At 38.5% G+C, this 16,819-nt stretch overlaps 3 protein-coding genes across 3 annotated transcripts in view; 1 reads left to right on the top strand and 2 right to left on the bottom strand.

Annotated features, from left to right (window-relative positions):
- Positions 1 to 16,819, bottom strand: part of LOC134673254 (DNA repair protein XRCC4-like) — a 161,831-nt gene that overhangs the window by 48,391 nt on the left and 96,621 nt on the right. The window lies entirely within an intron of this gene.
- On the top strand, positions 211 to 9,455 carry LOC134673256 (ras-related protein Rab-1A). The gene is made up of 5 exons (XM_063531220.1): positions 211 to 396; positions 948 to 1,212; positions 5,421 to 5,552; positions 5,981 to 6,194; positions 6,790 to 9,455. Exons 1-4 carry the CDS (start codon positions 383 to 385, stop codon positions 6,179 to 6,181), a joined length of 612 nt encoding a protein of 203 aa, XP_063387290.1. The 5' UTR covers positions 211 to 382; the 3' UTR covers positions 6,182 to 6,194; positions 6,790 to 9,455.
- On the bottom strand, positions 13,305 to 15,472 carry LOC134673259 (uncharacterized). Its single transcript, XM_063531224.1, has 3 exons — positions 15,263 to 15,472; positions 14,288 to 14,401; positions 13,305 to 13,416 (listed from the first exon to the last, which is right to left on the bottom strand). Exons 1-3 carry the CDS (start codon positions 15,381 to 15,383, stop codon positions 13,319 to 13,321), a joined length of 333 nt encoding a protein of 110 aa, XP_063387294.1. The 5' UTR covers positions 15,384 to 15,472; the 3' UTR covers positions 13,305 to 13,318.

The following is a 16,819-nucleotide window of genomic DNA, read 5'->3' as shown; positions in this document are numbered from 1 at the left end:
AAACAATTAGAATAATGAACATCCCAAAAACGTGAAAATCACGTCATAGAAAGAGACATATATATCTCTTTGTTTCTTTCTAAACCTAGTGTTGTCCTAATCGGTAATAATCGAATAAGTTAAACTACACATAACAAATATCGATTTTCCATTTACTTTTGTTATTTATGAACGCATTTTACTTTCTGCCAAGTGGCACTCCTGTGAATACGTTCTGACTTACGTCAGTGTGGGTGTTTCGGTTTCAGTGTGGCGGCCATTATTCTACGTTTAATTATTTAGTTTTTTTGCTGTTTAGTGCTTTACCAAACAAAGAACTTGAATATTTTAGATATATTCTCTAAAGCCATACTTTTGGACAAAATACGTTTATAGTACAAATATGAATCCAGAATAGTAAGTACCAATTCCATATCGTGGCGATTGAAAACAAGGCTGGGCAGAAATTCGTTCTATTTCGCACATTCATTGTCTGTCGATACAATTTTTCTTTCACTTTAAACAATTTTTAAACTTAAACGTTTCTTTTGAAGTGCTAATAAGCTTAAATATTGATGAATGATGTGGTGACTCATTGTGTTCGTGTTAGGTACATTCGAGGAATTTATGGAGAAAAAATAGTTATCGAGTGTAATATGAATGGCGCACTTGGTAACGGAGATCATGAGACGGCCACGATTACACTCTGAACTCTACGCGTGCTAGATTTGTGATAAAATAATTTCTCTTTGTTACTCGTATACGCCTCCTTTGCAATCGCATATTTGTAATCTGTGTCATTTCCAAGTTTACTCACGTTTCTAATTCATTATACGAGTATCACATAAAGTAAACGATAGTACTGTTTGACGTACACTAATATGGGTCTGATTTGCATTGTCTTCATTGTAACAATCTTTATTTTAATATTTGCAAGCAATTATTCATTTCAACATTATCCTTTCCAGCGACTATCTGTTCAAGCTGCTCCTTATCGGAGACTCCGGAGTGGGCAAGTCCTGTCTCCTACTCAGATTCGCCGATGACACATACACAGAAAGCTACATCAGTACTATTGGTGTGGACTTCAAAATTAGGACTGTAGAACTAGACGGCAAGACAATAAAGCTACAAATATGGGACACGGCAGGTCAGGAGCGGTTTAGGACCATCACTTCGTCATACTACAGAGGCGCACATGGCATTATTATTGTCTACGACTGCACAGACCAGGTCAGTATTCTGATATTTTCTTGGATTTGAGTCAGTCAACACTATTGTATTCTGTGTCTGCAACTATATCTATTCTGTCTTTGTGTGCAGCTAACTTTGAGGGCTCCTTTGAAAAAATATTAATGATTTTTACCATAAACTGAGTTTTAATAGTGACCTAAGAGGCATAGTCATGGAGACAAAGTTGGCAATAATCAATAAAAAGTGGATTGACACTTTTATTAATTTATCTTTAGCTATAGCTTGATAAATAGATGCCTTGTAAATAACTGTTGAAATACCTACATTTTCTTGATGAATGTAATCAATGATCCATTGCAATATAGATATTATTGTTTAGAATTATTAACACATTAACACATAACAATAGGTTTTTAAAATCTGTACATATACTCACATTACACAAGCACAATTAATTATTTTACACATACTAATACAAGTCATATAAAAAATGTAGAACAGAATCCTAAGTAGAAATAACAATAGGCAGTCTTATCACCAAATAGAAATATCATCTTAAAAAATTTAAAACATGCAGTGTATGGTTGAGAGAGAATACATAATCAAAACAACACATCATGTTGTATTTTGTTAGTTTGTCCTCTACTGTTTTCTTATGTTTATAAGTTATTTGTAGATAAGCTAAAAAAATACTTATTTTACTTCAATGTATCAAAGTCCTACTGTGACTCATACAAAAACAGATGATCAAGTTCAATATATAATTGATTCAATAAGAGCATGAATATTTTGCTTATGAACTTGATCTGCGGACGGAATAGCCCCTATGACGGAATTACCCACATTGACCTCTAATCTGGGCACTCTGGGACATCTTCTGGGTTTTCCATCATTTATCTCAGTTTAGACTACATTGTGGAACATCGGCAGGGTTTCTAGAAGCATGGGTGGGTAAAACACTATCTTTATAAACAATTTTTTTTTATATTCTTTGTCCGGGTTTTCCCAGCAATCACTGGCACATATGGGGATTGTGAATTTATCAACATGGATGGTAGCCCTCTACAGTTAAACGATTAATTCTGATAGTTTTTAATCATATTATAGAATACATTCTTAGGATCTCTAACATAGCAAGTTACTAAGCAACTGGTCTGGTAAATCAATAATTTACCTATTATGTTATGACTGACTAATTTTACGCTATGTAATTATCATCAACTGAATTGGTACAAGATACATCTGAATCCTAATAAAATAATATACTTGTGTCTCATAGTCAAAGGTAATTCATTCTGGAACTTAAACCAATCAATTAAAAGTGATAATGTTATCAATATTCCAATCAAATACTGATTACCATATATTATTAAAATGTATATATAATCCTATACAAGTAATGTGATACATATGTGGTTGTTATAAATCCTACACAACTTACACGAAGTTATTTTATGTTTGAAACTGAATCTGTTTAATTAATATAAATTCTAAAGAAGGTCAGTGAAAGTGACTAGAAAGTACAGAACTAGAATTGTATCAATATTTCCTAATAAGACCGCAAAACACAATTGTTTACGCCTATTTTTATTTGCTAACGGTAAACATAATTATCACGACTTATTCCACGTACGGTCAGCAGCAGCTGGTAGAACAACGCGCCAAAAGTATCTGCCATCAATAGTTTCACAAATATAGGTACTAGGTACCTGTATCTCTATATCTACAGTCTTCGTTTAAAAGTATCAGCTACAATGAATTGTTTCATACAGAGACAATTCTTTTTGTAAAGCCATTAGATACTTTTGACGCATAGTCTCTTTTGCTTTACTAGGTAGTTACCATCAATAATACAAATTTTAAGCATACAAATTTTAGGGTTCAGATTGTCATATTATCGCATTGTATGCGTTGCGTACGTGGGCTCAGTTTCTCCCTACCTTAAAGATTGCACCTACTTGACGTCAACGTGTCGTGATTGGCATTAAAGGACTAAACTTATTATTTATTCTCTTTGATGAATTGAAACTTCTGTCTAATAGATAATTTGGTATCTACATAGGGATGTAGATACCTATGAAGGTACAGTCAAGGAAGTTGCTGTAACAGTCAATATGAAACCAGCGTGGGATCTCATATTTTTGTCACTGTGACAAGGTACGAAATGGTCATAACATGAATCAATTTCCTTGATCATACATATTTTATAAGTACATAATTAATTTTGCTGTAAATATAATGATCTAAAAGTAGGTAAGTATGTTTTTCCGTGTATCTCGCGATGACCTAGCGCCCAATAATTGGGTAACCTTCAAGATAACTGGTTTGCGTTCAATACACTTTGTTTAAATATGTTAAGAAACTAAAACGTCTATTATGATCCGCGTCTTAATTGTTTATCTATTATTCTATGATTCAGCAGTTCGCACGTATATGCAATGGGAATGTTTTTATAGCTGAACAAAGTATTCGTATTATTATGAATTACTCCTAGGTGATACGTACGACCGAGTAGTTGCCAATATTCTTATTTTTTTAACATTAGAAAAAGGGTAAACAATTTTGATGTGTCTTTTTATTTCTTACTTTTGAGCTTTTGACTTTATCACCTTAACCCTTTACCAGGCTGACATTTCAAAAATGACAATCGAATGTCAGACCTACTCATCGAAAATAGAACACATGTTTGAAGTGCCGTATGTGGGAAATATATATCCCTTCGCCTGGTAAAGGGTTAAACGGAAAAATGTGCCCACCATTTGCCGTTTAGTTAAAGCAAAATAAAAACTTTGTTCATAAAGCAAATATGACCAAAAATTTGGGAATCAATAGGACAACAATATTAATATTATGATTTAAAGTGTAATTCTATGGAACTAGCTAACTATGTAAACAAACCGCCATATTGAAGTCATCATTAAGTGACAATTTCAATATGGCGGTTTGTTTACATAGCTAGCAAGTTCCACAGAATGACACTTTATACAGAAATTCATTGGTTTATTAAAAAAACACGTCTCCTAATGAGGGCGCCACTGAACGGTACAACTACTCTTAATACAAGCACTTTCGGACAAGAGTTTCGAAATTCGTAAAACAATTAAACAAAAGTTTGTATAATAATTACAGTGCCAGCTCATTAGTACTCAAGTACGTATAATTTGCACTAAACCCGCCCGTTTGGCGGCGCGCCAAGTTCGCCTAACTTCAATAATGTAAACAATGCCATGAACCACTAATTACATAAACACTGATGTCTAACTAAACAATTTATGCTAAGAGCGTAAGTTCAGGTTCAGATATTATGTCATTTTCTGATATAAAAGCACAGATGTAGTCCATAATTGTTTTTCATCGTATTTTCTCGGAAACTTTCGTATTTGTCAGTGGCCTAGCTAGGCGTGGGCGAAGTGGGGTATATGGCATATGTGGTGCATAAGGGACATCAAGTTGTGTCAACCCTAATAATTGCTGAGCCGAACGGAGTTTCGTACCCCTGGTTCTAACTAATAAAAATGTCGTCATAATTACTGAGAACTGATAATACTGCTTGTCTGAGTTCGGGGTCAATGACTCATTATCAAGCTATTAATATCACCTGTGAAATGGGCTCGGTGTGGATTGACTGAAGATGCCTGCGTTATCGTAGTTTCATCAAACTGTTCTCGCGTCGAAACATATATTAATTATGTTCTCTGTGAATGTGCATTACGTTTTTCTACTGCTGTATAACACAAGGAAATATAGGATAAATCAGACATCAATGAACAGAAGGCATAGAGCATATTTATTTGTGCCATTTTTAAGCAAAAAGGTGTTTTTAGTCGGTAGTCAATAAAGCGCTTCTGTCGTAAACATTCAATTAGAAATCGACCTTTACTCAAATTATACACAATATTTTAACACAGTACAATAACTCAAACAAAACGCTGTTTTAAGTGTCAAAGCTTGACATTCCATTACAAGGCAATAATTCGCGACCTGGCCCGGTTCTTGTTCTTGAAATGATTCAGTGAAATTAAATTTCTTAATATACATATCTGTAAAGCGATAATACCTTAGACTGCCAGAGACGTCAACTGGCGCGCGCGGCTGTAGCTCAAACAAAAAAAGAAAAAAAAAACTCATTCATTCAAATCAACTTCATGCATTCCAACAAGGTTCGCGATGACGCGCCGCGCACGATAGACGTTGCGTTCAAAGGGTTAATCTTAACGATTAATTTTACGTTTTTTTTTATTGCCCAGGATTCGTTCAGCAACGTGAAGCAGTGGCTTGAAGAGATCGACCGCTACGCGTGCGACAACGTCAACAAGCTGCTAGTTGGCAACAAGTGTGATCTCACCACCAAGAAAGTGGTCGATTACACTACGGCCAATGTGAGTGTACTTTATAAAATAACTGGTTTACCAAATAAGCTAACTTGCTGTGTTTCTGATATAAAGGCTGAATATGTGAGAACTGTTTAGTTATTAGTGTTCCGTACAAAACTTTGTTTACGGAACACTTATGGGATCACTTCGGTCTTGTTTTACATGATAAGTGTCAAGTGTTAAGAAATCCCTTACATGTATTATTGTTTAGTTGTTCTTTGTGCATGTGCAAAGTTATGGTAAAAATTAAGAGCGAAAACGATTAAAATTACGAAATTCATTGTACAAACAGCAACACTCTTTAACTGTCCATCGGTGGAACTTATGCCTTTTGTAATAAGGTTTACGAATACAAGTACGAAGTAGATACAGTTTACAGTTACCCAGGATCACTTAACTACCAGCAGCCATTTTAACATGATCTAACCTTCCAGCAATACGCGGAGCAGCTGGGCATCCCGTTCCTGGAGACGTCGGCCAAGAACTCGACCAACGTGGAGCAAGCGTTCATGACCATGGCGGCCGAGATCAAGGCGCGCGTGGGCCCGCCGTCCGCCGGCGCCGCGCCCGCCGGCGCCGCCGTCAAGATCGAGCAGGGCCGCCCCATCGACACCGGCAAGTCCTCGTGCTGCTGAACAAAAACACCAAGTGAGGGTTTACACCTACTTATTGATACTTTGACGACCGCCTAATCCGTGGCCTAACCCTCCGGGAAATAGGCGTGATTATATGTATGAATGTATAATACTTGTCTACACCTGCTCTCTATCTTGCTACGTGAAATTACCGTCACTAAGTGCCAATTGCACCATTCGCGCTTGACAGACTGATCGACGTCACCCGGTACGCCGCGGCGGTTGACTATGAAACATTCCATACAATAAAATTTTGCGATCTCTTTGACGATGACAAACAATGTGATGCAAGCGACCCTTACTCGTGAACCTTGAACCTTGTATGTGGGCCCCCTGCGCTCCGAGCACGCTACATGTATTGATTTATTTCTGATACTTGGTACTAATAAAACAAAATCTCTAGAGTAATGCGGCCAGATCTTAGAATTGTTCATTTCGTGATGTGGCAATCATTACATGAAATTGATACCACATTGAGAGTCTGACACGGAGGTTAAACATGCATTGAGCGGCAACAATATACATGCACAACTGACCTTACGATATTAACTTTTAATTACTGATGTTTACCGGAACTTTTTCTAATAGGTTATTATTTAAATTTCCAGGCTGGCGGCTTGGCTCGGGCGCTGTGCGATGCGCCGGCCGCACCACACATAACAAATGCAATTACCACAAATCGTTTCATCGCATCGTTAATTATATAAACTAATATAGTGCCCGACCGGCGGCGGCACAGTACGTAAAAGGTAATAAAATAAATACACTTGTACAATCGACAACAATATTTGCTCCAACATGTTTCCCGGCCGGGAAATGGGGCGTAATAAATAAGTAATTAAAATCAAGTTAATAAATAATGTTCCGCATTTTAAATCTATTTCTATGTGCTCTAAAATTCGATTTATGCTTGTCTCATTTATTTAAGATTTCTAACCTTAAAATTTACAACACTAAAATTATTATTTTATTGTAAATAAATGTTTTATTTACAAGGAAATAGACTTTTAGTTTAGTAAAATGTAAGGTTAGAAAATTGTTTTGATATAAGATAAATAGACATCTATCATCTGAATGAATGCAATAATGTCTCAAAGACCCGAATCACGTTCCAAAACCGCACCAACTAATGTTAAAATTGACACCAGTGTATAATTGGTTCCCTGAACTGTCAAGTTGAACACACAAAATATACAAAAGCAAGTATACCATAGAGATGTCAACGTAATAATATCAAGCCGAACGGGATGGTCTTATGGAACTTTCAACGGTAGCAACCGGGAAAGCGCTATTATCGTTTGTCCTTGTCATAGTTTAACCACAGAATAAATAATAGTACTAGGTACAGAAGACTCACTGTCTAACGAAACGTGTATGTTACGTTCAGGACAGATATGGCCGCTAGGTGGCGACAGCGCCACGCGCGGCTTATGGCTAGCCACCAAAATTGGTGTGGAACGGATGTACTTGTAGCTACCTGTTGTAAAGCGACGAAATCGCGGACTGAGCCATGCCTGGTATAACTTAATTTTTGCCTACAAAAAAGTGTCACGTCAAAACTGTACGTGCCTTCTCCCAACCAAAGCTTGGTGGGCAAAAACGAACCCGACTAAATGACGTAGTTTGTTAAGCTAGGTTTAGACGAAGCCAATAGGCAACCAGCACTGGCTTCGTCTAAACCCAGCTTTATTGGTAGCAATGTTAAAACGAGTTTAATTTCGTTCCATTGCATAATCTCAAAGGCGCGTGCAGATCTATGGTATACTTGCTTTTAGTAAAATATCCGAAAACGGCGCCATCTATCGGTAGTTTCAAGCGTTTTAGGCGAGTCAAATAACTGTCTATACCCGTACTGTGCCGCGTGTGGTATATAAATAGGCTGACTTAAGTTGCTATGTCCGAATATCTTGATAGTTAAAGGGAACGAAATGGATGGGTGTATGTTTATATACATGTTTATATATAATGAATATCGTAGGTTAATTTTGTGCTGTATCCGCGTGGTGAAGCCGATTTCAACTTAGGTCAAATTTGTATGTGAGGGCTCGTTTTGTATGTTCTAATGTTAATGTTAGATGGGGGGGAGGTAAACAGTGTTTTTTGACACAGTGATGTTCAGAATTGAGTGTGTCACTGATGTATTAAGCGTTATTTACCTTCAGGTTCGAACGCACACGAAACTACAACGAACTGGATGGATCAATAATATTAATAACAATATTATTGTTATTTGTGATCACATATAATGACGTACAGACGTAGTGCATAATTGTTTTTCATCTTAACGTTCGTATTTGTCACTCTACTTCAGTCAACGTCAGTACTTTTTGTACCGATACTGACTGAAATAGCAAGACACGTTCGTACGTTTCCGTGAATATACTATGGAAAATAATTACGCACTACATCTGTATAGAAAATATTTATATCTTATGTGTTAACTCATACTGACAGTGTGAAAGCGCGAGCGTATACGTCATGTAATATGATGTTTATAGTGGCACTACTATACTTTGTCGATGCCACAGCGCAGTTATCTTAACGGAGTCTTTATGTCGAAGTTCAGTGGTAAAGTAGGGACGCTAACTAAGCACGATGATGCGGGCGGTTAATGCCACTTGCGAGCGGGACAGCAATATAAATAAGCGCGTGCAATAGAGATAGGAACAGGCGGGTCAATGTACCAAATTCTTCGCGTTCAGCGTCCTTACTTTAACTTGTAGATTTGTGTGCCTTCGAATATGTATCATTCGAGCGAGCTAGCAGCGATCTAGATATAAGTCTATACTTACCTGGGCCGATGGCCGTTTCATTTATACCCGCTGATTTCACTGAGGTACTAATTTTATATACGCACTGAGTGTTTAATACAATACCGAGCTGTGTTGAATTTTGTGTTCAAATATATTGTTTAACACAAAATTGTAGATATAGCATTATGGCCTTAGAAACGAGATATTAGCATCCGTAGGCAGAGGGGATATAGTATTAAAAGACAAATACATTACATATATCATACGGCAGTGTGATAATTTTAAAATTTAAACGGTCCTTTATTCTAAACGCCAGTATAAATTATGATTTCGTCCCTTATTTAAAGTATTATATTAACGCTGGTGTTTAAAATGTTGGGCCGGTAAATTATTTTTTAAATCTATAGCTGACTCATTTATGTGGTTATTTTTCTACATCAGTTAGTTAACCAAATCAAGCGCTGACCCACTGTAATTCTGTATGAGGGTTCTTAGAAATTAAAACAGTATGCTATTATAAAGATGTTTTATTTTAAACTTATACATAAGACTCCTTAATTTAAGCTGAGGTTTAGGTCAGTACCGTCTCTACCATGCGGCACGCGGGGCCCGTGCCCAGGGCCCCCAGCCTCAGGGGGCAGACAGTAACAGTATCTTTGATTACATGATTACCCATAATAAATAGAAGATCATAGTAGAAAAAGTTCACTTTAAAATAAAATTTTTAGTTTAATTCGCTTTCTTTACTTTCCAAAAGGGCCCCAAATTCTTATATGCCCAACATATTTTAAGACTACCTTGGTTAATTAAAACCAAAATATTACTTTGCTATTTAATCCGCGTAAAAGATAACGTGCTAGTCAATCAGTGCTAACCCGTTATACTTGCGTATTTTTGACATGCAATTAATGTTTATTGTTTTAAAAAATACGCAAGTAAGTATAACGGGTTAGCACTGATTGACTAGCACGTTATCTTTTACGTGGATTAGCAAAGTAATATTTTGGTTTTAATTAATATGGATTTCCGCAAATTAACGCCTGATTCTATTCACTACCTTGGTTAAGGTTTTGAGGTGAGGTTGAGGGTGGTAATTCTTAACCTTTTGAACGCCACGCCAAGAACCCTTAAGGGCGTCGTAACTAGTCGTGCCCACAGCTCCATGGAAAACTATAGGTGTTATGGAGTACGCTGTAAAAAAGTAAGGTTTACATTAGCTCGCTTGCGACCGGAACCTTGGCTTGTGAGAGACGTTTTAGTTTATGACGTAAAGCGTTCAAAAGGTTAAGAATAAACCCAAACTGTCTCGAAGCAATCAATCGGCTCAGAGGGCTTATCGCGAACCACGTTCGACGTGTTGCCTCCCTGTCACACTTACGTACGAAATTGAGAAGTACGACAGAGAGGCAACACGTTGAACGTGGTTCGCGGTAGGCCCTCAGATGGCGATTACTCGATTAGGTACAGTCGCCAGCAGATATATCGAAGCGGCCGAGGTGCTCAAAAATATGAACACGCACTCTACCGCCTTGACAAGAGTTGAGTTCAAGTTGATATCGCCCGAGGCCTAGGGGAGGGCAAAAGGGGCCTTTGTACAGTCACCTGCAACAATATGTTACTCTTCGAAGGCCGCAAAAATATGTGACAGGCTCTACAAATAAGATCGTGTCAGATATTCTTGGGGCCTTCGTTGTGTAACATATTATTGCAGGTTACTGTATGGTCAGCTTTCTGTCTTTGCGCCCCCTGCCTACGCCCAGTGGCGTAAACCACTGATTTAAACTTACACGATTTAGGTCAGGAAATGAATGCTCAAACAACGTTGTAGAGGGAAATGCTAGGAACACAATTTTTGACTCCGTAACTTTGTTTGGACTAGTTAGGAGGTGAACATATCAAAAGTCCCCGGCTGTAGCCCCGCTGCTGGGGGGTAGAGGGGGGTAAGAAGGTCGAATTTTTCGGGTTTTCATTGATATCTTGGAAACTTTGCGTCTTAGCGACATGACTACTAAGACAAACCGAAAGCTGATAAAATTTGTTACAAGTTTTATCCTGACAAGTTTTTCGATATCTTGAATAGTTGTTGAGATAACCGCTCTTGAAAGTTTATTTAGGGCTTTCAATTTTATCTTGATATCTACATTAGTGACGCTGCTAGACCGTGTTTGGTATCATTTTCGTATAAATCGGGGGTGCTGAATTCAGTTTTGGTATTACATTGACACCATTCCTAAGAAAAAACATATAAACTTTAAACAAATACCTTTTTTTTTAATTTCCTCTTCACGCTTAAACCGCTCAACCGATTTAATTAAATTTCCAAGATATAAGTGAAAAACCGCAAAATGAGACCTTCTTTCCCCCCTCTACCCCCCAGCACCGGGGCTACGGCCGGGGACTTTTGATATCAATCAATCAATCAATCAATCAATCAATATATTTATTGCTTACTTTACATAAGAACTTAACTTAGGTACAAAATGCGGTGTGGTAAATTGCTATACATATGGATATATTTTTACTTTTATGGATATGCAAGGTATAGCGAAAGCAAGCTACCCTCCGTACTAGTTTACACTGTATTACGGCAAGGTACCCCCTTCCCCTTCTGCCCGCGGTCCATGATGTCATAGTTGGTCACCCCATATAGGTAATGAATCAGAGTAAATACATTAAAATAATAAAAACAGGCTATGTTATAAACTTAAGTACTAGATTTACATGCAAAAAATGTATAATTTGAAAGTGCTATTTAGTGTATATTGTGCGTGTGATATGTCTGTGAAGTCATGGTGTGTCTGTGTGTGTGCTATATAAATAAATGTGTGTAGGTATGTATATAGGTGCAAATAAAACTTAACGGTCAGCAAAGCGTAACAATACACAGTATAGCCAGACAACAGTGCTCAGCAGGAAAAACATACTTCTACATAAAATCAATTCGAGGTCTTTGGTTATGTTATCTATATATGTTGTTTCATGTTATCAGGATGATATCTTAAGTAGTGATTCTGTATCTTCATAATTTTGTTGCTTGAGGTATGCAGTTACAGCAATTTTGCAATTTCTGTTGGTGTACTTCTGCAGATCTATATGTTTAGCTAAGCGGTTGTACAAGAAGGGTCCTAAGAAGAACTGAAAGTTATGAGCGAATTTTGTTTTACAGGGTGGTATGTTAAAGACTCGATCCCGTCGTCTTTGCAGAGTTTTTACACCAGAAGTGTTTTTGTGTTGTCTGGAAATCAGAGCCACGATGAATAGCTGTCTAACAGTCAGAGCATCAAACTCCTTATAGATGAGAGCAGTGGGATAACTTATTTTTTTAGAGGTTGAGACCTTGATAATAGCACGCTGGGCCCGTTCAATTTTTATCAGATGTGATTTCTTGGCTCCTCCCCAAGCTTCAATACCATATGTTACTATGGATTGACACAAAGCAAAATAAACACTCTTTACCAGTGATTCGCCTAGGTGTCTAATATTTTTAAAGATATAGATAAGTTTTATAACGCGTGATGAGAGTAAATTGATCTGAGAGATCCAATTAAGATTTTGGTCAATAAGTAGTCCCAGATACTTAGTTACTCTTGTAGACTCCAGCTTATAGCAACCACAAGAAGATAGGAAGGGGTAAGTACACGAGTGGGCCTTGATACTGAAAGTATTATCTGGCTGGGTGGAATTCCTTATGCTAAAGTTAATATATTTAGTTTTATCAAGGTTCAGAGTGAGGATGTTGGATTTGAGCCACTCCATGACTTTAGCTAAGCCCAATTCCGCATTGTTTTTAACTTCATCCCACGTGGATCCATGAAACATTAAAACCGTGTCATCAGCAAAAGTGGTAATATCCGCATTATGTAGTTGTAAGCGACAGAGTCCATCAATGAATATAAGAAAAAGGGTTGGACCGAGCACACTGCCTTGGGGAACACCGAAAGATAGAGGCTGATGCTCGTCACTCATGTATTCACCCACCCTGACAGACTGTGTTCTTCCGCTGAGGTAACTATAAAATAAATGTAGTGGAATTCCTCTGATATGTTCACCTCCTAACTAGTCCAAACAAAGTTACGTAGTCAAAAATTGTGTTCCTAGCATTTCCCTCTATAACTTCTTATTGCTTGGCCTAATTGTTAAACATTATCAAACTGCACAACGGGACTTAATCGCGTATTTAAGATTTACCTCCGACGTTTCGAGGACGGCGTTGTCCCCGTGGTCTCGGAGAAGACCACCACTTCTTCTAAATGAAGTCCCGTTGTGCAGTTTGATAATGCCCAGTCGCATCTGAGAGACCCTTTCTTCTATGTGCCCGACTGAAGGGGCCTCGCGCGAGGCCGTGGGCGACGGCCCACTTCGCCCACGCCTAGCTACGCCACTGCTAGCAGCAGCACCTCATCATGTACTCGTAGTCGTGACAGAGCCCGTGCAGATTCAGCGGGCACTGGAGGAACTCTGGACACAGCACTGGTAGTTTGTCTGGAATACAAGATTATCATAATTATAATACCTAAATATGAGAGCGCGACCGGTTTTCAGTTGCGTTTTAGGCCCACTTGCACCATTCCACTAACCCGGGGTTAACCGGTTAAACCTAGAGTTGCCATGGTTACCAGTACAATTTGACACTAGGTTAACGGTTTAACCGCTACGGGTTAGTAGGATGGTGCAAGTGGGCCTTGTTTTCGATCTTGTAGGTCAAAGTGGTGTTGCCTAATGAGTACGCGCACCCGCTATTTATTACCCGGCCAATTTTCAAAATAACCCGAATACACCTTATTACTAAGTACATTCAGCAGCAGAAGTTGCTAAGCGGGCGAGGTGCTCAAAATGATATTGACGCGACGTTATTGTTAAGAAAATAAGAGCGTGTCAATGTCATATCTCGCCCGCTTAGCAACTTTTGCTGCTGACTGTACCTTCTTCCTGGCGTTATCCCGGCATTTTGCCACGGCTCATGGGAGCCTGGGGTCCGCTCGACAACTAATCCCATGATTTGACGTAGGCACTAATAGGTTTTGCGAAAGCGACTGCCATCTGACCTTCAACCCAGAGGGGAAACTAGGCATTATTGGGATTAGTCCGGTTTCCTCACGATGTTTTCCTTCACCGAAAAGCGACTAGTAAATATCAAATGATATTTCGTACATAAGTTCCGAAAAACTCAAAGGTACGAGCCGGGGTTTGAACCCGCGACCTCCGGATTGAAAGTCGCACGCTCTTACCGCTAGGCCACCAGCGCCTCTGCTGCTGACTGTACCAAGATTAGAAAATTATTTAGAACCCAGGAAGGGCAAGTTCCCTTTTAAAATACTAGAGGGCGCTGTTATCACTAAGTTTAGAACCGTACCTAAAGAATAAGCGCAGCCGCAGCAGTACCCGTGTACGATGGCGTCATCGTCCTCGCAGCTCTTCGGAGGGCAGCCGTTACACCACAGGCCGATACCCAGCCATGGCATGTTCCCTTTTAACAGAAACATTTCTACATGGTTATCACATTGATGCAGATTCGCACGCCGCTCTGGGGGGCTACCGCAAAAACCGAAATTCGCAAATTGCGGGGATCTTTCTCTTTTACCCTAATGAAGGCGTAATAAGTGTGACAGAGAAAAGTGCCCGCAATTTGCGAACTTCGATTTTTGCGCTTATAGCCCTGGTATATGAGCGAGACAACTTTATGTGAATAACATAAATTTATTATGAACAACCTACATATAAGTATTAGATACGTACACCACTGCCTTGACCGTACTAGCCCTTTTATGCAAGCCCATCAACGTGCACTCTAGCGCCACTGCTAAATAATCGTGATCATCTAAATTTATTTAAAGATATTTAAAAAGGGGGGCCGCTTATGTACTGTGTTTTGCATTTAAGTACCTTTTGTATACCTACATTAAACTAGTTTTTATGTTGCTGGATTCCGGCCGGAACGGCTATTTTGTTTGGCGTTCATAAACAAAAACGAGTTTGATGTATTCAAAAGGTACTTAAATCCAAAATACAGTAGGTATTACGTAGCGGCGCCCTTTTTTAAATATCTTTCGTTAAATGTAAATAATCACGACTATTTAGCAGTGGCGCTACAGCCAGCCTAGCCAAGGTTACAATCGCTATCGCTTCGACAACGAAAAGCATTATGTCTCTCTATCACTCTTCCATATTAGCGCGACAGTGACAGTTGCGTTTCGATCGCTACGGAGCGTAAGCGATTGACATCTTGGCTACGCGGCCTGTACTCGTTGATGGGGTCTTAAGCAACATATTTTCACATTTACAATTTTAACCAGGATAAAAACAAAATTATTAATAGGTAGGTACTTACATCGTGACGCTTTCCTAACTCCATCTAACCCTGTATCAGTCGAAGAAGGCCACAGTAACCCCGTCACGTTCCCTATAAGACACACCATAAGCAATAGGCACGAGATCCTGAGAACACCCATTTTGTGTAAATGGATCTTAGTGGGGTAAAACTGGGGTTTTAAATGGGTTAACTTTATAATTAGTGATAGGTCAGTGTCTGATAGGTTAATTGGTTAAGTAGTTGGAAATAGATAATGAGAATGAGTTTGTGAGTAATACACATGCAACTAACTAGACAGCTGTGCTCAGTATCTATGACTTACTTCAATAATTGTATTGGGCCATTCCCAGTGGCGGTTTTGCCGTAAGGCCCAGTAGGCCCGGGCCTATTAGTGCGGCAAAATAATTAGGGGCGGCAAATTGTAACAAAAAATTCGCCGATGATAACAAGAAATAACTCAAAATGTAGTCAATATGATGGGTGCTGAGAAAGGGGCTACAGGGCCTGGAGCCTAGGGCGGCAAAGACTGCCAATCCGCCATTGCCCATTACATTCTCCGGGAGACAAAGGCATTTTCTTGTGTAAGAAAGTATAATACTTGGGATGTCAATTAAATGCAACATAATTACGTAAAACATTTATTACTAAACATTGAACATTGGTACAATACCACATTAAAAACATTAAAATTTTTAAGAAATAAGATTAAATTCAGTAATAAAGGCCCACTTGTGTTGACTAAATTAATAACAACATTAAAGTAAATGAGATCAAAGTAATCACAGATTGGCGATGAGATTCATTTGTGCTTAACCTTTTGAACGCCACAGACGGCAATTGACGTCAACGCAAAATCGTGACAACGAGTCCAAAGACGGCATTTGACTTCGATCGTTTTTTGATGAAAATCACCCCATTTTTAGGTTGGCATTATTTATTCGCATAACTAAATTACCCCGTGGCGTCAGTGGCACGGCAAATGGATGCGCCGTTTAGCGTTCAAAAGGTTAAAGTACTTATGTTGCAGTGATTATAACTACATACGTATATATTTGAGTAAGCATGCATTAAATAATACTTTGTGCAATTATCTATTAGACAGAAGTTTCAATTCATCAAATGGAATTAATAATAAATTTAGTCCTTTAATGCCAATCACGACACATTGACGTTGACGTCAAGTAGGTGCAACCTTTAAGGCAGGGACAAACTGAGCCCACGTACGCAACGCATACAATGCGTTATGACAATCTGAACCCTAAAATTTGTATGCTTGGAATAAAGCATACTCGTCATGCGTTGCATATTACAAGTATACAAATTTGCATAATCAAATTCAAAATATTTTAGGGAAATATCTACTGTTATCCTAGACCCAGCCTAGAGCCTAGGGGAATAAGGTCTTTGTAGCTCTATCGGACATTACGTCTGACGTTAACGACACTGTGTCGTGATTGTGGTTTGAGGTTTGAAACTGTCACACACGACAAAACTAAAGGGACCTGTCTTAGAAAAGCGAGAGTATAGGTACAGTTTATATTTAGGCGTTAATTAAATATAACTAGAGAAAAGTAG

This window comes from Cydia fagiglandana, chromosome 18 (genome assembly GCF_963556715.1).
Source record: "Cydia fagiglandana chromosome 18, ilCydFagi1.1, whole genome shotgun sequence".
NCBI lineage: Eukaryota > Metazoa > Arthropoda > Insecta > Lepidoptera > Tortricidae > Cydia > Cydia fagiglandana.
Note: the sequence above shows the minus strand (reverse complement) of the source record. Positions and strands in the feature narration are given on the sequence as shown.